Below are 26,391 nucleotides of genomic sequence, written 5' to 3'. Positions count from 1 at the left end.
AAAAGGGAGAGATTGGCATCTTTGGATACCAGATTATGATCCCCACAGAAAATAGGGGCAGATTATTTCATGATCTTTATTATTAAGTTTGTGTGGACAGAGGCCAGAAGAGTTGAGGGTGAGGGGGATGCTCAATAAAGTCTTTCTACTCAACTGAGCAATTTGAATTCTAAAGAATTGATCAATTTATGGAAGGAAGTGGTGCCTTTTTGAAGTTTACATTTCACGCCTTCTGGTTAGAATTTACCTCCTGCACTGCAGTCTAAAAACTCGTAGAACTGTCACTTTACCCTGTGTGTCTCAAACCACTTAACTCACAACGTCAAGTCCGGGGGCATTAAGGAAATGGAAACAAATGTTAAAAATGCCGAATAAACTCTACCATGAGCATATATTGCTCTTCTTGGCTTCTTGAATCCAAAAGAGAAAGAGGTTCATAGTTTTCCTCCTGGATGGAGACTCATCAGTAATGAGGGAAAACAATTTTTATATGAAAATAGAATGTATACGTGAGAAAGGCCTGCCTAATTTCTCTAGTAATACAATTTGATTTTCTGATTAGCTGTCTTATTCTGTGATTCTTGTAATTTTGTCAGGTCAATTAACTGGAGTGCGGTGCTAGCGAGAAAGGAAGTACGGGTACTGCTGGCTTCATTAGATGTCAGCAGCTTAGGTGCATTTTGTAACAGAATCTGTGTGGGATAATTGAGCTGATATTGTTAATGTCATAGTGTACAGAACTTAAAAAATGACTTAAGAAGCAGGTCAGATTGGACAACATGAAGTGCTTAAAGAAGAAGAGGAAAATAATCTACACAATATAAATTTTATGCAAAAAAGTGCAGATTAGTGAATTAGTCAGCAAGTAGTCAATGACTTACTATATTGTATGCCCAGCATTGGCATTGGTTGCCCAGGTACACAAGAATATAGTTCATTGCCCTATCGACAAGGTGTATAAGCTCCAGTTTGGAGGATCTTGAGGTGGTTTGTTTTTGTTGTTGTTGTTTTTTATTTTTTCTTTTTACAGAGTGCTGAAATAAACAAATATTATCTTTTTTTTTTGTTTGTTTCATACATGATATTTTACATGTTTCAATGCCATTCTCCCAAACATGTTGTTTACAGGTTCTTTCCTTCCATTGATGGGTTCTCAAAGGGACAGAGTTTTGTCTTATTTCTCTTTGTGTCTCCAACACCTAGCATGACCCTGACATATAGTAGGTGTTCAAAAATGTTTGTGCAATAAATAACTGAAAATCAGCTTTCCAAGGATGTGTTGGTGGGAATGAGTGTAGCAGGTGGGAAAATGAGTTAAATTTATATTTGCAAGAGCCCGTGTTGGAAGGAACATTGCCCTAGAAAGTACCCTTGGTCTTAAGAAATGAATGTGTTTGAGATATGCTACAAATAAGACCCTACTTAGTGACTGGCCAGGTAAAGAGGATTCAGGGTAGTTCCAGAGTTAAGGATCTGTAGAATTGTTATACAAACTCAGAAAGTCAAGAGAAACAGCAAGTTTTTTTTTTTTTTCCCCAAGAAAAATCCTTAGTTTGAATTTTGAGATAAGGAACCTCTTATCAGGTAGAAACGTCCAGTAGGCAATTATAGATTTATGACTAAAGTTGGGGAAGATGTCAAGGAGAGAAATAAATGACTGTGGAGTGTTCAGTGATGAAATTATAAATGAAACCATGAAAGTATATAGTTTCTCTTTGTATACTTTGAGTTTCTGGCAGTGTTTGAACAGAGAATTATCTAAATATTTTGATGCTTATGCTATACAGGAGACGGAAACTCTATCGAAGCACTGTCTGAAGCTGTGGTAGATAATGGGTAAAACGCTCTCAAGCCCTGAGGTTCTCTAAAGCTTCTCTTTTAGTTAAGAAAACAAGACATCAATATGAGAAAAATGACTGTGAACAAGACAGAATCCCATTTAGCATTATTAATACTGACATAATAAATAGCTAAATTAGAAAGCTCAACAATCAGAGATTGATCCAGTAGAGGTATTATGTGATTGTATGATTCAGGCCAAAAGGGAGTTTGGAATTTGAGGAGGACGTGATTTTTGTGTTATGGCATAAATATTCCAAATTTCATGTATTATGTACTCATTTGATTAAACATATTCAGTCTATGCTGATTAATAGATTACTCATCTCCCAGTGTCAACTCACTCATGTCTTCCTCTATTTTACTGTCTTTGCAGAAGATAGATGAAGAGAATGAGGCAAACTTGCTAGCGGTCCTCACAGAGACACTGGACAGTCTCCCTGTGGATGAAGACGGATTGCCCTCATTTGATGCACTGACAGATGGAGATGTGACCACCGAGAATGAGGCTAGTCCTTCCTCCATGCCTGACGGCACCCCTCCGCCTCAGGAGGCAGAAGAGCCGTCTCTAGTAAGAACCCTTCCTACTGTTTAACAGGAATTGGAGTTGCCTCTGGCTACCCGCTGCATGGGTATGATGTAGTAACAATAAGGTTTGGATTTTTCATTTAGACTGATGCCAAAATAATCCCCAAGCACACTCAGAGTTGCAAATTCTGTGATTCCCTGTTGAAAACTGTTGATAATACAGACTTCATGTGGTCTTACTGCAGCTTTTTGAAACCATCTTTTGCTGTTTATTTGTAGGTTTTGATGTCTTAGTATTATTTATGTTTATGGTTAGACACTTAGAAAATGTAGATGACTAAAAGAATAGACAGAAAGTTCACCTGTAATTTCAAATAGCCTCTAATACCAAAAAGGATCAAAATCTCCTCTTGTTTTAAGATGTATCATGAGCATGTTTGGGAATTTTAAATAGATGCATAGTTTTGAATGGTTGCATAGTATTTTATTGTTCAGAGATGAACCAATTCATTAAGCAATCCCTTATGGTTGGTTATTTAGTCTTTTTCCTATTTTTTTTCATGATCATAAATTGCATGATAATTGATATATTTGTAGTTTTATTCTCATGCATATTATTTTAGAAATAGAGGGTAGATCAAAGAGCATGCAATATTTTAAGGCTTTGCATCCATAATTCTTATGAAGATTGGAAAATAATAGCACATTTGCAACCTAAGTTTCCTAAATTTATGGTAGGCAATGAAGAGTGGATTTGTTAGCAATGAAGAGTGAATTTTCTTTTCAAGGCAGTGCTCAACCAGAATTTTATTAGTTCTAAGACACAGTTTACCTTCTCAGCTATGGTAGCCATTTGTCACTTGCCATAAATCTGATGTAAGAGCACATAATGTAAATTATGAAACGTCATTCTGCAAACTTTAATAATGTTCTTTGGCCTGTCTTAGAGTTGCTGTTTCTCTCCCATCTCTAAGTTTTTAAATGTTAAAAGCATTCCATATGAAGCTATGAGACTCTATTTATATTCCTTTGCATTTTGAGATTTCTGGTCTGGAAGAGACTGTCTTATAAACAATGATAACATATGTATCTCCCAATTTTTCCTTGTATCAGTGGCACTGGCTTTGCTCTGTAGTGCTCTGATTTCTTTATAATAATACCCAATCATTTCCATCCACACCATGGTTTCAACTGGGAGAGGTTGTTGACTCAGAGTCATACTGCATGTCCCAGCAGGGAGGTCCTGGAAGGCCAGTGAATCAAATGAAGAGACAGAGGTCAAGAGAGAGGAAATGTTTTGCCTAAGCCAAAACCCACATCTCCTGATCTACAGGCCAGGACTCTACCTTCTTAAAAATCCTTTTTAGCGAAACTTGCTGTTTTAGCCCAAATATTATTTGAATCAGTAGTGTTTTATGCTTATTTGAAAACCATGATTCAAAGCATCACAGAATCTTTCATTTATTGGTATTTGAATCATTTGGGTTATTGAGGGGAAAATGTACACACACTCCCCTAGCCTTGATTTATCAAAGCAGCTTTTCTCACCTCATAGGTATTTGGAATCTTTTTAGGAAGATTCTTTTGCCTTGTTTTATCTAAAGAAAAATTAAGGTAGACACAGCTAAGTTTTAAATGTGGCAAACAGTAACACTTTCACAATTGGTAGTGTAATACCCGTTTTTCTAATTTTTAAAAAATTAGTTTCCTTTACTGCTATTGTGCTAAGGTGTTCTGTGATTAGTGAATCCATTTTTGTAATTATAACTAACTTTAAGATTAAAGTTTTAGTAGCTTATTCTCATGCTTAAAAGATGCCTAACTTTTCTCGCTTTCCCTCCTTCTGGATATGTTTCTAGCTTAAGAAGCTCTTACTGGCACCAGCCAACACTCAGCTAAGTTATAATGAATGCAGTGGCCTCAGTACCCAGAACCATGCAAACCATAATCACAGGATCAGAACAAACCCTGCAGTTGTTAAGGTACAATTGTAAAGTTTTTTAATACAGGAGGGGAAGTCACAAGGAGGTTTTGCTTAAAGCTATAAACAATAGGATTCTATGTATTAATTCAGCTGGAATCCTGCAGAGACTTCATAATGGTGAAACATTATAAAATGGGTCTCCAAAAGCAGTAGTCTAGCTATTTGAAACTAGGAAGAGTTCACTGATGCTTTGTCTTTGGACAATTGAAATGCAAGTTCTACCATCTGTTACTTCATGCCTATTTTATTAATACATGCAGCAGCGTGGGCTACAATAAAGTTTGCTGATAGGTTGGTATCATCTATGAGTGTCTTTAAGATGCTGCAGTGCCATTTTGCCAGCTGTCTAACCTGAGAAAGATTGCTCAGGAATCACCGCAAAAGATCTATCTCTGCCATTAATTGGATGGAATGCTGGCAATGACATAATTCAGTTAGCGGGCTGTATTAAACAATGTTTGTCTTGCCATTCACTGTGAGTGAAAACGGAGCGTTAAGGGGTACTTAAGAGAATTGTGAATACTGGGCTCTGGCAATCAGTGGCAAATTAAGGTTTAAGCCAGCTTTTTTTTTTTTTTTTTTATTCACAGTAAAGGCGCTGTAGGGTCTTGTTAGTTACATGTTGCTGAGTAGGAACATTGAAATGTAGGAGAAATGAAATAAAAAGCTGTATAAATGTCATTTAGGAATTTTAAATGTAATTTTCTTTCCTTGTTCTGCAAACAATTATTCACAGCTCATAGATCTAGTACACTTAGACTGAACACTTCATTGAAAATCTCATCTCTTCAGAAAACCTATATCCATTTTGATAAGGTTCAGTTCACTAATTTTCCCTTTCTTTATGCCTTGTTTTTAAGACCGAGAATTCATGGAGCAATAAAGCGAAGAGCATTTGTCAACAGCAAAAGCCACAAAGACGTCCGTGCTCAGAGCTTCTCAAGTATCTGACCACAAATGATGACCCTCCTCACACCAAACCCACAGAGAACCGGAACAGCAGCAGAGACAAATGCACCTCCAAAAAGAAGGCCCACACACAATCGCAGACACAACATCTACAAGGTAGGCTGGACCCCTGAACACCCACTGCTGGTAAGGGTGGTGAGGGCAGAGCAAACCTGCTCCAGGCTGAGGACACCCAAACTTCAGGCTTCTGTTCCATCAGTGTCTCTCTTGACAGAGAGTTCAACACTTTATGATAGGAGGAAAAATAAATCCTTCCTTGGACACAGGTTGAACATATCCTATTCATATGAAATGCAGCCCAATTCAGAATCACCAAAAAGCTCCTGAAATATTAGCCAGGTTTTGGGAGATGGGGTGCAGAGGGAATTTCAACATCAGGTGAGGTTTGTAGGAATCTCTGAATTGCTGTGATAACTGAAGTTCTGAGCAAGCTGGGCTAACCAATTCATGAAAAAGCTTTTATTTTTTTCCCTTCCAATAACAGGGGAAAAAATGAGGCACTGTTGATTGCTGTTTATACTTTAAGAAATAGCAAATAGTACTTAGGCAGTCACTCCCAGTTATGATGTACATTCTATTTTTAGACTACATGGCGTACTCACACATTTTATTTTGTAAGTATCAATTTGGAAATTCCTGGATATTTAAAATTTTTTCTTTCTATTTAAAAATATATTGCTTATATACTAAACATTTGGGTTGACTTCTATTGTCCCCATACGTTACTGAAAAGCTGATGCTCCTGAGCAGATCAGGGTGATTTGGGGAAAAGTTCTGTTGGCAAATATAAAATTTTCTTTATTTTTGGTTCCCTCAAAGTATTCTAGTTGTAGAGGCCCAAAGAGAGCTCATAGAAAGTTGCTGTTCCTTTAATATATTTAACTTCCACATTATCTGTTCCTCTGACTTTGTAGTGGAAGTAGACACATTCTAAAATAGCAATTATAAACATCCACCTCTTTTTCTTCCTTCTGTTTCCCCAATTCCCCTTCCAGCTGCAGAGTGGTAGCCCCTGATCCCTGTTTTGAACCATGATTATTTCATACAGGTATGCTGTTGCTGCTGCTTTTAATACATCTTTTCTTTCCCAGTGTTTTGAATTTCCCTCTCTCATTCCTACTTCACCATAAGCCTGGGATTTTCATATTCCTTTAGTATTTTTAATTGGCTCTTAATTAGGTTTTCCCTGGTGGATATCTTGAAATCACTGTCCATCCCTTTCTATCAGTCCAAGGAAATATACTTATCAAAATGAGCCATAGTCTCTTAGTTTGCTTCTCCCTGATTGGCTTCTCAAACGCATGCACTGGAACAGTTTTCTTGGCTCAGGACCAACTGTGCTGTGGGATTCTAGGCCCTGAATTGAAGGACTCACTGGACTAGTCTTTGCCTGGTCCTGGTCATGCATTCGTTTTCTAGAGCTGAATTTGAAGCCACAAACTTGCTAGAACCCTTTAGTGAGTGAACCTAGTCCAGCAGCACATGCTCTGAAGTGTGTGTGGGGTTTTCTGTTGTTCCCTTTTTTTTTCTTTTGTCCAGTTGGTCCTTTTGGATTTTGAGGGTTTTAAAACTTTGTCAATCCATGCACCACTAAATATTACTGTAGTCTATTACAAACCATGGCAGTGAGAAATTAAATTGGCCTTTGAAGGACATATTCTTTGGATGAGACCTGCTGTATGTAGGTTTTTTTAATAAGGTATATTTCTGTGGTGAGGTAGCAAAAGTGTAGCTAGCTCAGAACAGAACAAAGCTTATTAACCAAAAAAAAAAAAAATTCCTGTAGTTACTTAAGGTCTAAAAGAAAACAAACATGTAGCTATGGCTGATTGTTAAAAACCAATAGGATATAAATGCTGAATTTCAGGGGATATTTATGATTCAGAATTTTAATATAGACATATATGAATGATTAGAGACAATAGCTAAGAGAACTTTCTGAGCTCTCCTTACTGAATGTATTGTCATTTTTTCATGCTAGCTTCATGTGGGCTCTCTGTACTGTTGTGCATCAAGCTTACTTCCTTAGTATAATGGTCTGGACTTTGGCAATTGTGGGGGCCCATTTGTTCTTTTAATGCAATCATTCATTCATCAAAAATATCATGATCTCCATGAAAAAGATTCATTCCTGTCCTCAAGGATCTCAGAGTCCCTGGTCTTCCAGTCATTGGAACAGTGTGGTTAAACTTCCAATAAACCAAATCAGCACCTGGCAGTTTTTGTAAGTGTGGGCTTATTTTGGGGTTGGATTCTTGAAGCTATACCCTTGCTGTGGCCCTCATTTGCTGGTTGCATTTTGTCTCATGAAATATGACCACTTCCTGTCCATCTCTTTCCATTGCCATAGGCTTTACTTGTACCCACCTATCAGAATTTTGGGAATCTTCCTTTGAACATTACCCTAAACCCTGAAAACTGAAATTTCAGCAACTTATTTACAATGCACATCATTGTGTGACAGCACATAGTTCATACCTGGTGATATTTGTGTAGAACCTGTATAGGTCATCTTAATTATTAATTGAGCACCAGAGAAGTTGGTAAAGTTCCTTCATAAATGTGTTCTTTTTGAATGGCTCTTTATATCAGATATACTAAAAAATTAATGTCAAATCAGTTTGTTTATTGGTATATCTGAAAAAGCCAATCAATCAGTGCACCTAATTTGCGTTAGCTTCATATTTCTGGATGCACACTGGATAGATGATAAACACTCAGTTGCTTGAAAATGAATTTTAAATCTACAAATTAAATATGTAAATCCTATTTGTCCAAGTAAAGTACCTAATTTCAACCTAATTTGGACATAAATAATATTTTCACATTTCAAGGGACCTTAATTACTGAGGTTGATTAATTTGTTTTAATATCTATTGAATACAATTCTTTTTGATATTAGGGGAAGGAAAACATATTCTGGGCCCAACTCTGCCAGTAACTAGTTTTATGGCCCTGGAAATATCATTAAGCATCTTACGTCTCAAGTTTTTCATCCATAAAATAAGAAAGTTTATTCTAAAGACCTTTTTGGTTTCAAGTCCATGATTTTCATTACATAAATGACTACCTCTTGACCTTTTGAAAGTAGTTATTTTAATGAGAAAAAATGACAAAACCTACATACATATAAATATATCTTTATAGGTAAGCATATATATATATGTGTGTGTATATACATATATACACACACATAATATGTGGATGTATACACATATATACACACACATAATATGTGGATGTATACCCCAAGTACGTTTCTCACCAGTTTTCTCCTCCTTCTGTTCAAAATACAAGACTGCCAAGGAGAAGCAATTGAAATTTTGGAGTGAGAAGATTCTTACTCCACCCTTCATAATTGGGAAATGCCTCCTGTAGGAGGTAAGACTCAGGAAACATCAAAAGAAGTAGATGAGCTCTCTTTGCAAATCTATAGGTCTCTCAACTGATAAACATTATTTTTACTTCAGTTGTCTATCAGATTTGGGGATCTGAACCCTTTTAAACTATTTGGGTCAGTGTTTATAATTTGTCATGTTCTCTCAATTAATTTTCAGCAAATAGAATGGTTATTGAGGGAGTTTGGCCTCATAGAAATAACCTATTCTCAAAGATAGATATAAAATTATACATTTTAGGAGAAAAATCAACTGAATATTCATAACGTTCTGTCGTCTTGTAGTTACTCTGCTGTTTTTGTGTCTAAACAAACCGTGTACTATATTCCAAATTAAAACAGAAAACATTATTTTTCTCTGATGGTCTTATGCAAATTTTGTATCCTTAACAGTGATGCTACATTTTGGGGAAAATTCTGTTTTCGTATGTTTTCAAATGATAGTTTACTGATGCAAATGTTGTTTGGAATTTGTTTTAACATAATGGACTGTTGTCTGACTTTGATCCAATATTCAGGGATTTCCTTACTTTAGTTTTTCTGTTTCCAGTTTCCAACTTGACTGTTGTAGAAATAAACCAAATCAGAAAAACACTCAATATTTCATAATTAGTTTCCTTTTTTTTCCTTTAGCCAAACCAACAACTTTATCTCTTCCTTTGACCCCAGAGTCACCAAAGTAAGTATTAAGAAATGTAACCATTTTCAGAAAGGGAAGGGGGTTCTAATACATTTGGCTACAGCAACTCCATTTCAGTTTGTTTTTATAAATGTGCCATATCTTCCAGTGACCCCAAGGGTTCCCCATTTGAGAACAAGACTATTGAACGAACCTTAAGTGTGGAACTCTCTGGAACTGCAGGTAAGCCTTACATTTCATTTGGACCTTTTTGAATGGATGAGTGTGTATGTGAAATGTATATTAAACAAGATTATAGTCTCTATGCAATTAATGAAATTAAGAGTATAAACAACATTGAACAAGAAGTTATCTATAAATATTTTCAGTTGTTTATTTTTTTTAAGAGGAGACATTTATTGTTTGTCAGACTTGGGCCAGACTCTCTGATGTGTATTACTGATTTGGATCCACAAATAAACCTACTCCCAATTAAGACACTAAAACTTGAGTAGGAGGAGAAATGAACATTTATTGGTCTTCCACTCAATAAATATGCCAAGCATATAAGTCATTTTAGCTAATTTCACAAGAACCTCATGAAGATGGTGGTGTTTTTGTTTTTTAAGATGTGGAAATAAGGTTCAGAGATGTTAAGTAACTTGCCCAAGATCACAGAGCTAGAAAGCAAAGAGCAAAGGTTTGAACTCAGGTTTACTTGAAATATGTTCTTACTGTTTATTATACTTAATAGTATAATGCTCTCTTATATATGATACTGTTTTTATGTCTTTTCAGTAAAGGAGAAAAATGAAAATATGCCCATTCACCAAAACAAAATGTTCTTATATATTTTAAACAAGAGCAATTTCCTTCACCATTTGGACTTCTGAATTTATTTGGCCAGTCTTACTCCACATCCTGAAGAGGAAGAAGCTTTAAAAACTTGAACTAACCCCTAAGAGACTTACAAATCCAAAGAGTTCCTAGGCAGACATCCGAGTGGGGTGCAAATGGTACCTTTGCAGTAAGAACTTAGGTTTAGGTACTTGAACCTCACTAGAAAGTGAATCTTAGGATGTCTAAACAAGAAGTTCCTAGGCTCTGGCCATTGCTGATAAGGGTAAAGGAACAGTAAGTTAAACAAGATGCTTTCAACCAGAACTGTGGTGCCTACACGCACCGTGGTCATTGTTGCTAAGTTTAATTTCACACTCTGAGTTTGCTAAATTACCTCCTTATGAAAGGTCTATTGCATGATTGCATGATTTGGTCAAGCAGTAGAGCAAATAATTTCATGGCATTTATATATATTTTATGTATGTGTATACAGGTATAAATATATTGTTACATATACACATATACACACATGTATTCACATATGAAATATATATATCACATCATTTCTTAAATTAAAATTACACATATGATTATAAGTAACTTTTGTGTGTATATATTATGTACATTAGACGCCTTATCTAACCAACGAGTGAGTATTTGGTGGGCTTATTTTAAAAAAGTTGATTGAAGTATACACAGTTTGTTTTGCTTCTGCTTAAAACATTCAAATTATGTATTCAAAGATGAAATTTTTGGTGTAAGACAGATCTTTGCACTGAACTAAAATGTACTAATTGGGGATCCATTCATCTCTGTGGCACAAACGTCCCTAATAATGTATCATGGATGGTATTTACTTGTCTTTTCTTGCTTTTTGAAGGAATAATAATTAAGGCTATTTGTGTGGTAGCCTGAGTGCAAAATCATTCTAGATTTTATGATTTTTAATATAAATCATAATCATAATTCCCCATGTTTTCCCAGTATTTTCATTTGACAGCCCTTCTTTTAGTAACATACCTTTATTGGATCTTTCTATATAAACTTGTCTTAATCCTATTTCATTCACCTACATAATATTTTATTATCTTACATAATTTCAGTCACCAGTATAATAGACATTACCAAATTTGTGAAAATATACTACTTTGGCTCTAGTAACAATCCAGGTGAAAGGAATTCCATTAATTAGGAGTATTCTGGATTCTGTATGTGTAAGTTACTTTGGTTTAGAAAGGACTGAGAAAGCTTTCACTACATATAACAATACCAAGCTTTCCATTAAAGAAAACCATTTAAAATTTTTTTCTCTTTTTATAAATAATATAAGCTTACTGTAAAAAAAAGTCAAAAATACAAACTAGTAGAAAAATTGTTTATAGTTATAAATTGTTTTCTATGAATAGTTTTACATCTGTGACAATTTTGTATACACATAATTTTGTATTCTGTTTCTTTGGTTAACATTTTAAATACAGAAGGTTTATATTATCACAGACCATTTATTATCAGGCATTTTTTAGTATGCTATATAACATTGGTTTGAGTGTTTACCTCAAAATGTATAAAATTTATTTAACTATACTTTTACTGTTATACATTTAGGTTGTTTTAAAGTGCTACTATTTTGAAATAGCACTAGGGTGGAAATCTTTGTTTATAAATTTTTTAATCTTGTTTTTCTCAAATTTCTAGTACTCATTGAACTAAGGATATAAATATCTTGGGGGTTTTGATCCATATTGTCAAAAGATGTGTTTACACTCATGATCTTATTATATAAGTGGGGATATATTTGCCTTATTACATCCTAGCTAGGATTGGTATCTTTGTTTTTACAGTGTTTTGTTAATTTACATGTATATCATATAATTTAAATTGCATTCCTTCTATTCATGAGATTATAGTGTTACAAAAAAGCACTTAACTTTCTTCTTGTCAGAGATTTTACTATTTCTCTTACTGACCTAACATTAAATAATTTAATTATACATTGGAAAGGTTAGTAGATCATACTATTGAGATTTTATAAGAGAAACTTTAAAAAAACTTGTCACCCTTAAAAATATATACAGTACAGTGAATTTATTTCTGTTGGAGAATCAGAATTCATCTTACTAGTTTAAATCCCTCTTTCTTAGTGCTTTGAAAGGTTATTGAGTACCATGGAAATCAATTTACCAATATATATAACATATATAATACCAGCTCTATGCTTGCAACACAGTAGGTTTTGGGGAATATATAACAAGCATAAGACATAGAGACTAATCCATGTAAAGCATAGAATATTGTACTTGGCTCATAGAAGGTGCTAAATAAAAATTCTTGTTTTCAAGATGTGGGCTTATAGTCAGTTTGGAAAATAATACATATTGCCCAAGTAACATGAAGGGAAGATGTTATTTAGTGTTTATAATATTTTACTACTTTCTAAGGAAGGTGGGTCCAGAGACTGGTTTTTCATTTGTTGAGCAAGGTGGTAATGAGTGCAGATACAAATCACATAAGCTGATGCAAAGTCAAATTGCATTACATACAGGAAGGTATTTCCAGCTACAGGAAAATCAAGGGATGAAAAAGAACTTGGAGGCTGCAGAAGATGGCTGGAAGAAGTTTGAAACCTGCCTGGAGGATGGTATAGGGAGGAAGGGACTGGGGAGGAGAGTTTTGTTTTGTTTTTTTATAGAGGTATTGTGGGTTTGAAATGGTAGACAATACCTCTATCTCCACTGAACATCTTCAATAAAATTTGTAGCGTTTGAAGGATGGGCAAACACTGACTGTGCCTCAAGAGAATTATCCAAGGGAGAAAACAAGTTATCAGAGGGAACCCTTAACATGGCTTCAAGTTAATTACCATGATTGTGCAAAAGATTTAAAAGAATTGTAGAGAGAGTTCAGGATTGAAGAAAGCATTAAGGCAATACCATTAGGCAGTGAAAGACAGAGCTGACCTGTGGAAAGGAGACTAAGCAAGCTCCAGGAGTTGGTGATGGACAGGGAAGCCTGGCGTGCTGCAGTCCATGGGGTCGCAAAGTCAGACACGATTGAACGACTGAACTGAATTGAAGGGAGAAAAATACTTGCATTTGATTTTTACGTGCATGGGTGGAAAGGGGAGAAGATATTTCTGGAGCAAAAGATATCACGTTATAAATTGAAACATAAGATTGTCAATATTCAACATTTTTGATGTGTGAAAAAAATGGTGATTTCATGTAGTACAGCCTGAACTAATATACTTTATAAACTGAAGAACTTCAAATGAAAGCAGTCTATAATGATATTTAAAAAATCAGCATAGTTTAGTGAAGTGGTGAAAACCTTGGCTCTGATATTGGACAAACTAAAGTTCAAATTCTGGATCTACCCCAATCTATCTGTATGGCCTTTGGTCAATTTAATTAAATTCTGTAAGATTCAGGATGGTTTGTATCAAATGAAGCTGATCACAGTGCCTACATCTGATTGAGTCACTCTGAGGATTAAGTGAGATAAAACATGAAAAAAGCTTAGTCCAGTACCAGCATATGTGTTCAATTAGCTATTCAATTACTAACTCTACATTTAATTAATCTATGGAGGTCACTGTAACTTTCATCTCTTCAACTTTGGCTACCTTTACCTATTTCCTTTTATTGGTCTTAATATTATCTCCTGTTTCATATATGAAGTTATGTATTCTTTTATATAAGTATTCTTTTTATAGTAAAATCTCCCTAATTTCCCATGAAATTGAACATATACTGCTTTTGGTATGGGTGTGAGATTTACCAAATCAAGGTAGAAAAATCTCCCCTTGGGCATTCATTTGCAACTACAAGTCCTAGAGGCCAGGCACTCACTAATAGGCACTTCACATATATCAATATTATTTTTTGATTCTCTATCCACTTAATTGTTAAGGAAAAAATGTTGATTCTAGCTCTGTGGTAGGCCCTGGGTTCAAAGCAGGTCTGTCTGACTAGAGATTATGGCTCTTTCCTGAAGCCTGAATTTTAAAGATAGTGGTGGACATCTGTTATGTTAAATACGTTTTATTTCACTTGCCAAGTGTCATTGATTGGTATTGGCTGCCAGAAGCATTGCTTTGAGAAGGATTCTAAGGCCACGTCTGTACTCAGTGGGAATGTCATGATCAATTAATGATGTCTGTTGCCTGGAAAATCCCATGGGCGGAGGAGCCTGGTGGGCTGCAGTCCATGGGGTCACTAAGAGTCAGACACGACTGAGCGACTTCACTTTCACTTTTCACTTTCATGCACTGGAGAAGGAACTGGCAACCCACTCCAGTGTTCTTGCCTGGAGAATCCCAAGGACGAGGGAGCCTGGTGGGCTGCAGTCCATCGGGTCGCTAAGAGTCGAACACAACTGAGCAACTTCACTTTCACTTTTCACTTTCATGCACTGGAGAAGGAACTGGCAACCCACTCCAGTGTTCTTGCCTGGAGAATCCCAGGGACAGGGGAGCCTGGTGGGCTGCCGTCTATGGGGTCGCACAGAGTTGGACACGACTGAAGTGACTTAGCAGCAGCAGCCATTGGTGCAGCAGAGGGGTAGACAGGATGGGGACGGCATTCAGGCTGTTGATTTGTTGATCCTTGCTGTATACATTTAATGCCTTTAGTTACAACAGAGCACATGGCTCAAGCTGTTACCCAGGCCTTTCTTGTGTCTTCTTTTTCTTTACTATTGCGAATTTCAGTGAAATTTTCCAAATGTTTAAGTGAAAATGTAAAGAGTCAACAAAATTCTAAGACCTCCAGAATAATCCCTTGGCCCCATCTGCAGAGTCTTAGGGGAACAGGAGGGATGAGTTAGAAGTTTGCTTTATTAGGTATCACCAGCTGGTCTGACTTTGTGATTGTCCTAAACTAGCTCATTGTGGCTGATAAAAAAAAAAGCGTCTCTTTTACAGGTGTAAAAACTAATTTGATTTCAAAATAACTGTTAGTAAAGCAAGATGAGAAAAAAAGAGAATGCTCTTTTGGCAGAAGGCATTTAAATCTATTGCATATGGAGATGTTCAGAGTGTTAGAATTTTTGTTTCTGAAATGGGAATGGCAAAGCAATGTCAGCTCAACACTATGATGGTTTTAACCACAGGACATGAAGGAATTTGATTTAGGTAACAAAGTGAGTGACACCTCCCTCCCCAATTTTTATTTATATATATGTGTATATATAATACATACATATACGTGTATGTGTGTGTGTGTGTGTGTATCTATAGGGAGTTTCCCTTGTGGCTCAGTGGTAAAGAATCTATCTGCCAATGCAGGAGGTGCAAGTTCTATCCCTGGGTTAGGAAGATCTCCTGGAGGAGGAAATGGTAGCCCATTCCAGTTTTCTTGCCTGGACTTAGGAGCCTGGTGGGCTATGGTCCGTGCGGTTGCAAAGAGCAGGACATGACTGAGCACACCTGGGTATAGGTATATATGTATATACATGTATATGTATTTATAAGTATCTATATACATAAATGTTATTGTTGTTACTATAAAAGTAATAAGAATTAATATAACTATTTTCAAGCTATTTAGGAAAATGGGAAGAACAAAATCATCAGCAGTCTCACCACCCTAACACAGAAGGCCTTAGTAATGTTTTCCTCCATTGACGTGTATGTTTTCCCCATGGTTCTCATGATAGTGGACTTCTGATTTCCTATCCTTTTAAAAGGTGATTTTGCTGGATGGAATATTGACAAACAGCATACATTTGCTATACCCTCTTGCTATATACATCTTCTGTATGTGACTTATCTGTGGGGAAATAGAACAAAGCAAAATATGAGAAGTAGTTAGTTTTTTTTTTTTCCCCTTTTTTTGTGGTAGTAGTTGGTAGTTTTAAAGGAAAGCCACAATGACACAGAACGAGAAAGTGATTTTGACAGGTTGTATAATCCATTTCTGTGGCTGAAGAAGCCAAGAAAGGGAGACCCAACAAATTCTCTTTACAGCCCATTCCAGTGTTTGGCAACTTGTCCTGACAGGAATTTCTTCCATATTTCAAGCATATCCATCATTCTCTTGTTTTAATCTCATTCTTCTTGCCTCAACGTCTGAAAAGTGCCTCAGTTTTCTTTTCTGGAAATGGTACTATCTAATTTCTTTCAAGCCAAGGATAGCAAAGCAGTTTTATCTCCCACATCTACTTCAGGGGTTTGGTCAGAGACACCCTGACAACTTCTCCTGCCCCAGCTCTGTGGGAAAGTGCCTGAGGGCCAATGGATAACAGCTCTACATTTTCCATGAGAAAGAGCTGGGGCATTAGACACATGTCATGGGAATGTTCTGAAGTTTTTCTGTAAGGCCAGTTTGTTCCCCAGTAATCAGGAGTGACATAGGAAATCCTTAAAAAGCAGGAATGGTGGGAGCTCCGTCAGTCAGAGTGGACATGCCAGCCTGGGTACCAGAGCAGGGTGTGAGAGAGGCCCTTCTGTGCCAAGGATTAACACTTTGATTGCTGGCTTTTGTAAAGATCCAGTGAGTCTTGGGGAAGTTAGGGATGAAGAATGAGCACTGGAGCTTTTATAAACAGAATATTAGCAGTAACAGTAGCAGTAAACAGTTCATACTGATTGAGTTTCAGTCCTTCCTATGCACCCTTGACACCCACTCCAAGTTCTTGAAGCCAAAAGTATGTGCATGAACTCAAGTCACACACCTCTTTGCCCGGTCCTCCTTCTTTGGTAAGTTTTTAAGAAAATTAGAAAATCATCTTCTTATTTTCTTTCCTTGAGAAATCTTTGAATTGGCATGTAACATAAGAAAAATCCCACTGTCAAACTCCAAAGTAAGTCTCAGATTTAGCAAGAGGTTGTGTCAAATGCAAACCATAAGACTATGTAAACTATTTAAAAAAATCTTGCTGAAGTCTTTGGCTGGATAGTGGAGCACGGAATACAGAGTAGAGGACTCACCATTTATTAGAGTCATTCAATTAAATAAACCAACCCAAAAGAGAACTCCTCAAAGGAAATCGTTTTATATCACATAATGAAACACAAAACCAAACCAAACTTGTCTCTGATTTTTTTTTAAAGGTTTGTTTAAAAAGATAACTGGAGAGTGTGTACCACTCCCCCCAGATTTGCTGTGCAGAAGTGCATAAGTGTGAGTGATGTAGAGGTACTTGTTTATTATAGAGCACATTTCAATGCAGTAATCATAAATATTGCTAAGGTTGTGCTCTGTTGAAATATGACCTACATACTCTTGATTGTTTGTGTTACGTGATTTGTCTGACACCCATTACATTCTGGGTAATAGCAGCCATTTGTTGCTCTGCACAGCAGGCTCTTTTGACAAAAGAAAATAGGCAGCAATAAAAAAGCTATAGTCTGAATTACATTCTGCACAGTGCTGCACTGCTGAGAGTTTGTGCAAGTGTGTTAACAATGTTCTGAACTGCCTCTTGTCAGCCTTCAGCCTGTAATGGCCATCTGTCCTCACATAAATCTATCAAAACCTGCTAAGTTCAAGAGAGAGCATGGAATATACCTTGTACTGTCAACACCAAAATGTACACATTCCCCAGAAAATCAACACACAGGAAATAATCCGGAGGTTATGGGAGGCATTAGCACTGTTGATTTAGGCTTGTGGAATGAAATTGAGAGTCTGGCGATTAGTGGGAAGATGACAGGAGTAGTGGCATTGAGGAATTGAATATTGACTGCCCTCCTACCACAAGGGAGAACCTTCTGGATGGAGGAGATGAGGTTAGAGAAATCAAATTAGTTCAGGAGCAGCAAAGGGTTCCCTGTCCTGTCCATGGCTCCTAAACTTAGGACATCACATTAGAAGAAACAAAAAATACTTCTGACACTTCTGTTTCACTTTGTTTTGTTTTGCTCTGGATCTCAGGAACTCTATCTGGAAATAGATTTTCAATGAGACTCTGATCCCACAAACTCTTGTGACCCTCAAGATGTCTCAGTCTTGCTTTGGGATGTTCTCCTTGAATGAAAAAAGTTTTCAGTTAAAAGTAAAAAGTTTAGGGAATGATCTGAATTATTTTTTTCCTGTCCACCTACTCCTAATCCAAAAGTAACTTCCATCAACTAAGTAAGTATTATATTTGTTTTAATGAGCAGTGCCAATTGAAGCTTATCAGCCCTGATATTTTCACTCATAAGGTCTATCTGGTTATCTTATGGTGTTTCTGTAAATTTTAAGCAGATACACAAGAGCATGTACTTACTGCAGATTTTAATGAGTGATCTCTTTATGAAGTCCTGAGGGCTGAATCCCTGAAATGCCAGCATTTGGTAGGTTATTTGGCACACAGTAGGTCCTCAGTGAATGTCTATTTAATTGCCACAGCCCATCTAAAATGTGAAGGATGTGAAAGGCTTTGTTTTTAACTCTAAGAAACTACTCAGGGTGTCGGCACTCCCAAGAGCAACTTGAGAATCAGTTATTTAAGCGATAATGAGCTTAGGTACTAGGACAAGGGTTTCAAATGTTCAAGACGAAAAAGAATTTCTATATTTAAAATCCCTAGATAGCTGAGCTATTTTTAGGACTAGTCTCTCTTTAATAGTGGCCTAATTTGGTGTTTCTGAAGTTTGGGGTTTCTTTTTATAAGTCTACAATGTCAGTCAAAATACAACTACCTGAGATCAAGGCAACGTGCCACACAGACACGACAGGACAGGGGCTCTCCATAAGAGGTCTGTGAACTGTGTCATTAAAAATATTTGACCAGCTTCCCAAGTGATCCTTGGGCCACTGAAATGGAACACCTACGAGTAAAGGAGGATCTAGAAAAATAAAAACGGGTGAAACAGTTTGCAAAAATAAGCCCAAGCAACATTTCCTCTGAGAGCTGCTAATCTATTTGAAGAGACAAGATATAATTCACATTCAGAAAGAGATAAGCGTGAAAATATAGCAATATCTGATAAGTGAGTGATCCTGGCAGTAAATTATTAGAAAATAAAAATTACCCCAATTCAGAGTATCATGAAAAGATTTATGGAGTTGTATTTGAGGATGTTGAATGTCATTTCCTCTAATTCAAGGGCTATGTCATTTGGAATATTTGACTGTTATTTACTCAGTAAAGAGAGATTATTCATCATTATTTCTTTGAGCATCTTAGCTTCCTGTGAGAAATATTTGAAATCTTGTCATTTCTTTGCTGAGAACTGGTATCTTTAAATTTGTTGTAGTGGTAATTGAAGGCAGGAGAGTATGTAGTGTTAACAGAAACTGGTGTATATGTACGTGGCAGTGCGAAGGGTAGAGGGAACAAGAAGAGAGAGGGGAGGGAGATAGATGGGGAAAGAAAGAAAGAAAAGCAAGAGAAGGAGAAGATTAAAGGAAGGGAAGTAGGAGGAGGGGAAGGAAGAGAGAAAATTGGCCATATAGGAATTTCTTTAGATTGAGTAAAAGACACACTTGTCTATGAAGAGAGAACACAAGAAGGGTGAGCTTCATTCAGTAATGTGACCTCTCTATTAGCTCTAAGCAAAGAGTAGGGGGAGCAGGCATACAGTAGGCTGCTAATAAAGGGAAGATTTCTGAGACTCAGATGTGTCACAAAGGAAGAGCAGTGTTTGCTTCTCTTTGTGTTTGCATTTCCCTGTCTGTCTGAACTGGGATAGATTTCCAAAATCACACCTCTTTGTATTTTTGTTCATGTCTTTCCCTCATTTGGGGAGAATTAGCTATGTGTGATAAATATTACCAAATATTGGTGTAAAAATATTTCATTTTAAGGAAAATATTAATTTCCTTTCTTTCTTGTAAAGTAGGGGAGAGAGGCAGTGTCTTCTTATTCATACCAAAACTTCATGTGGCTGGCTGTGACCTACTTGTGTGTGTGTGTGTATATATATATATATATATATACATACACATATATATATTTTTTTCCAGCAAGGTAGAATTTTCCTTGAAATGTGCAGTTGCCTTAAGTCTCACCCCAGGCTTCTTAGCAGACTTGAAGTTCTTTTCTGCTGAATAGCATTCACCCAACCTCTTAAATAAAAAGTGTATTGTAAACTAAAATGTTCCCTTGTAAGCATAAAGTCATTTGAACTGCAGCCTGCCCTTCTTCAAAGTTCCTTCAACTCTGCAGCCATTCCACAATTCTTCTTCCTGGGCAGAAAGGGCTGAGCAGGACTTACTCGGGGTGAAACTGACAGAGCCAACCAGCCTTCACAGTCTCCCACCATGACTTCTGATGGAATTTTCTGTCCTTCTGTAGAAAAGCAGGAAAGGCAACAATTTACAGATATCCCCCCTTCTTCCATTATTTTTCCTCTCTCTCTTGTTTTTAATTAGCTAGTTGCCAAAGCTTGGATTCGTTTCAGTCCCTCAACCTCATAATCTACCCCGACGTGCTGCTCCAAATAAAATGGTCCGCCGGCACTGCAATATTTAGTGTTACTGTTCACTTAGGTTTCTGTTGCAGAACGATATTTTAGACAGAATGTATTAGTTATGCTTACAAGAATGTATTATACCTACATTAGCCATGGTTTACTAAGTTAATGAACTGTGGAGACAAAGAATCATTGCTGTCAGGTTGTAGAGTTGTCTGGTGCCCTGCCTTCGCAGACCATATTTTACTGAACTTACTTTGAAGTTGCCTATGGCATCCCCACCCTGCCCTGCATTTGCTACCATCCCATCTTTTTTTTTTTTTTAAGTTACCTAAATCTTTGGCACCACAGGTAGATATCTTTCATTGTACAAAAATTCCTACCGCCCTTGCATCCTCCCCAGTGTTCTTTGCAGACAAACATGGCCAAAGCCATTCAATGAGTCCCTTGAGTACCACCACATTCATTTTCCATAACACAGACGACAGACTACTCTTGTGAACCTGAACTTTGGTTCTGCCTGGTGGTGATGCGTTCATGTTTCCTGGGAAGCAAGAGCTGTTAGCATTGTGTTTGAAATACAAAATATCAGGGCTTTCACTGCAGTCTTGGAATGCATATCTGTCTTTCCTTGGTGACAGAGGCTTCCAGGGACAGAGTCACTTTTTCAGGTCTTATCAGGAATTTAGTTTCCTTTGTTTTTCTGTGAGTTTTAACCATTGACTGAAATCTCAGGGAAGTGAGGAAAACGTATCCTGGCATTTAACAACATTCTATCTTTTTTCTTTCCCTCTCTCCTCGTTTTTTTTTTTTTTTTTTTCTTTTATTATCTTAGGCCTAACTCCACCCACAACTCCTCCTCATAAAGCCAACCAAGATAACCCTTTCAGGGCTTCTCCAAAGCTGAAGCCCTCTTGCAAGACTGTGGTACCTCCACCATCCAAGAAGGCCCGGTACAGTGAGTCTTCTTGTACCCAAGGCAGTAATTCCACCAAGAAGGGGCCTGAGCAGTCTGAGTTGTACGCACAGCTCAGCAAGACCTCTGTGCTCACCAGTGGACACGAGGAAAGGAAGGCCAAACGGCCCAGTCTCCGGCTGTTTGGTGACCATGACTATTGTCAGTCGATTAATTCCAAAATGGAAATACTCGTTAGTACATCACAGGAGCTCCACGACTCCAGACAACTAGAAAATAAAGATGCCCCCTCCTCCAACGGGTCGGGGCAAATACACTCTTCCACAGATTCCGACCCGTGCTACCTGAGAGAGACTGCGGAGGTGAGCAGGCAGGTCTCTCCCGGCAGCACCAGAAAACAGCTCCAAGACCAGGAAATCCGAGCCGAGCTGAACAAGCACTTCGGTCATCCCAGTCAAGCTGTTTTTGACGACAAAGCAGACAAGACCAGTGAACTGAGGGACAGTGATTTCAGTAATGAACAATTCTCCAAACTACCTATGTTTATAAATTCAGGACTAGCCATGGATGGCCTGTTTGATGACAGCGAAGATGAAAGTGATAAACTGAACTCCCCTTGGGATGGCACGCAGTCCTATTCATTGTTCCATGTGTCGCCTTCTTGTTCTTCTTTTAACTCTCCATGTAGAGATTCTGTGTCACCACCCAAATCTTTATTTTCTCAAAGACCCCAAAGGATGCGCTCTCGTTCAAGGTCCTTTTCTCGACACAGGTCATGTTCTCGATCACCATATTCCAGGTCAAGATCAAGGTCCCCAGGCAGTAGATCTTCTTCAAGGTAAACCTTGTCAAAACCCACCCAAAGCCTAAGATATCCCCAGGAATTTAAAAAAAAAAAAAAACCAAAAAAAAAAAACCAGCATTTAAAACCCACCGGCAGCCCAGCCCCTCAACAGCATGTTCCTGGTGCTCCCGGAACTAAGGAGATTGTTGTTACCCATACATTCTTCCCCATCTTCTCTTAAATCTGTCCTCATTGAGCATAGCACATGAACCAGTCAGACCAGAGAGAGCAATCTGTAGAAAACTTGCTCATCTAACTTTTTCCATTACCTGGAGAGCTGCTCTGTGCAGAATAGTTGAGATCCATGCAAGATAAAGCTGACAGGGTACCAGGCTGGCGTTCAGCAGTCACATCCGTAAGAGATGTTGCAAGAGAACATGTCACCACTCCCAGACCTTTAAGCTGACTAGAGGTTCGCACACTGTCACTGGGAAATCTCACTAGTAGTTGGGAATTGAAAGCCGGTTTATGTTAAGACAGAATTCCAGGGGCTACTCAGTCATGCTGATAAACTGGGTTTTTCTGGCAGTTGCAAATGCCCTTTTTGTTTTTCCTTCTCTCTCAGATCTTGCTACTACTATGAGTCAGGCCACTGCAGACACCGCACACACCGAAATTCGCCCCTGTGCGCGAGGTCACGTTCAAGATCGCCCCATAGCCGGCGGCCCAGGTAATGATGCACGTTCGCTTCCCTCCGTGCCTCTTATCCCTTGCGTAGATGACAAAATGTAGTCCAAAACCCTGCCCCCTCCCTAGTTTATGATTCATTTTGCTCGTGCAAATGGAGGTGGTTGACTTAATGATGAAGTTATGTTTCTCAGGTATGACAGCTACGAGGAATACCAGCACGAAAGGCTCAAGAGGGAAGAATACCGCAGAGAGTATGAGAAGCGGGAATCTGAAAGGGCCAAGCAGAGGGAGAGGCAGAGGCAGAAGGCAATTGTAAGCAGCCTGGAGCTTACTTTCATTTTACAGAAGGGTTTCTTTTTTTCTCTCTCTCTCATTTTGGGGGGATGTGATGGGCATAGATTAGAAAATATGGTAAGGATGCTGTTAGAATATGCAGTACTCAGACTTTTGGCTTTAGCATCAGTGACACCTCAATCCCTCTTAACACTGATTATTGGAAAACAAAATAAGTCCATGTATTTCTCCTCCATACTACCTGTTTTTCACTCATCTGGAAGCTCATTATTGCTTTTGACTTTTGTTTCTAAAAATAGAAGGAGAGCTGTATACTGGTCCCATTGACCTAGAAGATGAGTTCTTCATACTGTTCTCTACTGCTTTTTGCTCTGAGTGGAAAATGAGGAGATGTCACTGGATGGTTTCATCTTTTTGGCAGATGTGAGGGTTGTGTTGTCCATGGAGAGACTGTATTTGAGTAAGATTTAAAGGCAATGGTAGAAAAAGATTTGCTAAGTCCCTACTTCTTCCTTGTGCTGGGTCAACACCTCAGACATCCACATTTCTTATGAGCTACTTTTCAATAACCTATCATGGATTTCAGCACCACTTACTGTAGGATATTGTGTTTACTTGACACATGGACATTACTGACCCTTTGGGATGAGGATCTAGATAATAGGAGTCTAGTTCCTTCTGTTTGTCAGATCTTAGAAGGCAAAAACTGGGTCCTCCAATTGTCAGCATCCAGTACTTGTCCCAGGCAGACATTCCTAGTTGATTAAGGAACTCTTTCCCACTGAGCCCCAGTAGAGCCTTGAGGACTTTCACAACCTGGTGCTCCAGGAAGCCATGGCTCAACCATCAGAAATGGCACTGTTTTGTTCATTGCAGCTGCTGTCTGTTAGCTGCTAAGTATCATTTCAGTGAAGATCAACTTTTGATACATCTTGCGTACAAGCTAACCAGGGCTTGCTGCTACTGCTGCTAAGTCGCTTCAGTCATGTCCGACTCTGTGCGACCCCACAGACGGAAGCCCACGAGGCTCCCCCGTCCCTGGGATTCTCCAGGCAAGAACACTGGAGTGGGTTGCCATTTCCTTCTCCAATGCAGGAAAGTGAAAAGTGAAAGTGAAGTCGCTCAGTCATGTCTGACTCTTCGCGACCCTATGGACTGCAGCCTACCAGGCTTCTCTGCCCATGGGATTTTCCAGGCAAGAGTACTAGAGTGGGGTGCCATTGCCTTCTCCATCCAGGGCTTATGGAAATGATTTTTAACTATAAAGGTTATAGGGATATGGTACCTTAAATACAACCAACAACCATCAAAAAAATCTTGAGAAACCTACATTAAAAAGCTGACTAATAAAGTCCAAATCAAGCATTGGCCAACAGTTATCAGCTGGAGGAAAAAGGTTAACTGAGAGGTTTGTTAACCCAGGCACTCAAGGGGAAAGAAGGGAGAAGTAATTGAATATGTAGGCTAAAGGTCTAGGGCTTTGCTGCCATTTAAATTTGAATCTACCTAAGACCGAATTAAAGGCCTTGTGAAAATTATAGCACTTTCCCTCATTTTTCTCAACTTTCAAATTAGCTGTAATATTAAGACCTACCAGAGTATCATTAGTTAACATTTAACAAGATGAATGAAAATGGAAAATTCAGCTTTTCTAATTTTGCTGTTTTTAATTAATAGCCTGTTGAGTAACTATAACAACTCACATTTACAGAGTGCCATATAGTTTACAAAGCAGTTCATATATACCAAAGAGAGTCATGTTGAGTAAGCATGTAAGTAAGTTGCTATTTCAGTGTTTTCAAATTCATATTTGATGAAACTCTTCATGTGTCTTCCCAGAAGAGTGACACTAAAGAGAGAAATTATTGTATCATATGTTTGCTCATTTGCACAAAATGTAACACAGCTATAACCAAAGCTGAGTAGATAAATATAGATAAATGGTATGTGCTTTTATTATTCTTTCCAAAGATAATATAGTGCCAGATACTTACTTGGGTGAAGAAAGGGAAGGAGGGCTCCTTTTGCTAGTTTGGCTCTTAGCAAATAGATCAATACTGTGATTCGTCTGTGATATACTCTATATTCCATAGATGCCAGAGCCAAAAGCACTCTTGAGGCCACTAGCCTCATATTGGAAGCAGATACCACCCTGCCTTTCCTTGGTGTCACAGATGTTAACAAATTCCTTGGTTAATTCTTTGACTAAGACAATATCAATTCCCTTTGAAAGAAGGCAATTATAATGCAAATGTCAACTTGACGTATATTAAGTCATTATAATTAACTAGATGTTTGTGAGAATTTTGGCTTTGAGATTTTTATTTTTGTTTTTAAAAAGCAAATTAAAAAAGAAAAATAAGACATAGAAATTATTTACTAACACAGTGACCCACAGATAGTAAGAGATTAATATAAAGATTTGGGACTTAACTGTTAAACCAGTTAACCGGTTGGACAATTAGATGGTATTTCTGTAAATATAAGTGAAAACACATGACTATGTGAGAGACATTTGTTAGGTACCTGGGATATAATATTAGGTAAGACTTTATCCCCACATCTTAGGGGCTTCAAGTCCACTGACTGGTAAAGACACGGAATGTGTTCATTGCTGCCATAGAGAATGTATCTAAGGTACTGAAGTGGCATACAGGTGGGCACCCAGCCCTGGGAATGAGGGAGGGCATCCCTAGAGAGTGTGAGATTGATTTGAAATCTAAAGGGAGGAGAGGGCAAAGGTTCTTTCCATGTGAGCTGTCCAATGTGGTAGCCATCAGCCAGGAGGCTAATTAAGCTAGTCCCAAATTTAAATACACTGTGTGATTGAATTTTGAAGACAGTACCAAAAAAAAAAAAAGAGTTTAAAATACTTCATTAATACTTTTTATGTCAATGACAAGTTGAAACAATAATATTTTGGCTGTACTGAGCCAAGTGAAATACATTATTAAAATTAAATTTGTTTCTTTTTACATTTTAAAAAATGTGCCTCAGAAAATTAAAAAATTACATATGGTACATTATATTTTTATTGCAAAAACTATTCTAGGCAGATGCTTTAGCTCATACTAAGTCTCTGGAAAAGAGCAAGATATATTAGGAAACTGCTAGTCATTTAATTATAAGGCTAGGGTACAGAAGAGGCAGGAGGTGAGTCTGGGGGGCTCCCCAGTAGCCAGATACTTG

The 26,391-nt window shown here is 37.7% G+C and overlaps 1 protein-coding gene across 6 annotated transcripts in view; it reads left to right on the top strand.

Moving 5' to 3' along the window:
* PPARGC1A (PPARG coactivator 1 alpha) overlaps window positions 1-26,391 on the top strand; it is a 410,292-nt gene that overhangs the window by 366,276 nt on the left and 17,625 nt on the right. For all 6 annotated transcript variants that reach the window (XM_055588151.1, XM_055588146.1, XM_055588148.1 and 3 more), the window contains 8 exons: window positions 2,216-2,410; window positions 4,227-4,349; window positions 5,212-5,416; window positions 9,351-9,396; window positions 9,506-9,579; window positions 21,354-22,272; window positions 22,844-22,948; window positions 23,100-23,220. In XM_055588151.1, the coding sequence (XP_055444126.1) occupies window positions 2,216-2,410; window positions 4,227-4,349; window positions 5,212-5,416; window positions 9,351-9,396; window positions 9,506-9,579; window positions 21,354-22,272; window positions 22,844-22,948; window positions 23,100-23,220 (1,788 nt within the window). The remainder of the gene's footprint in view (window positions 1-2,215; window positions 2,411-4,226; window positions 4,350-5,211; window positions 5,417-9,350; window positions 9,397-9,505; window positions 9,580-21,353; window positions 22,273-22,843; window positions 22,949-23,099; window positions 23,221-26,391) is intronic.

The sequence above is a fragment of the Bubalus kerabau genome, chromosome 7 (genome assembly GCF_029407905.1).
Source record: "Bubalus kerabau isolate K-KA32 ecotype Philippines breed swamp buffalo chromosome 7, PCC_UOA_SB_1v2, whole genome shotgun sequence".
NCBI classification, from domain to species: Eukaryota; Metazoa; Chordata; class Mammalia; order Artiodactyla; family Bovidae; genus Bubalus; species Bubalus kerabau.
Note: the sequence above shows the minus strand (reverse complement) of the source record. Positions and strands in the feature narration are given on the sequence as shown.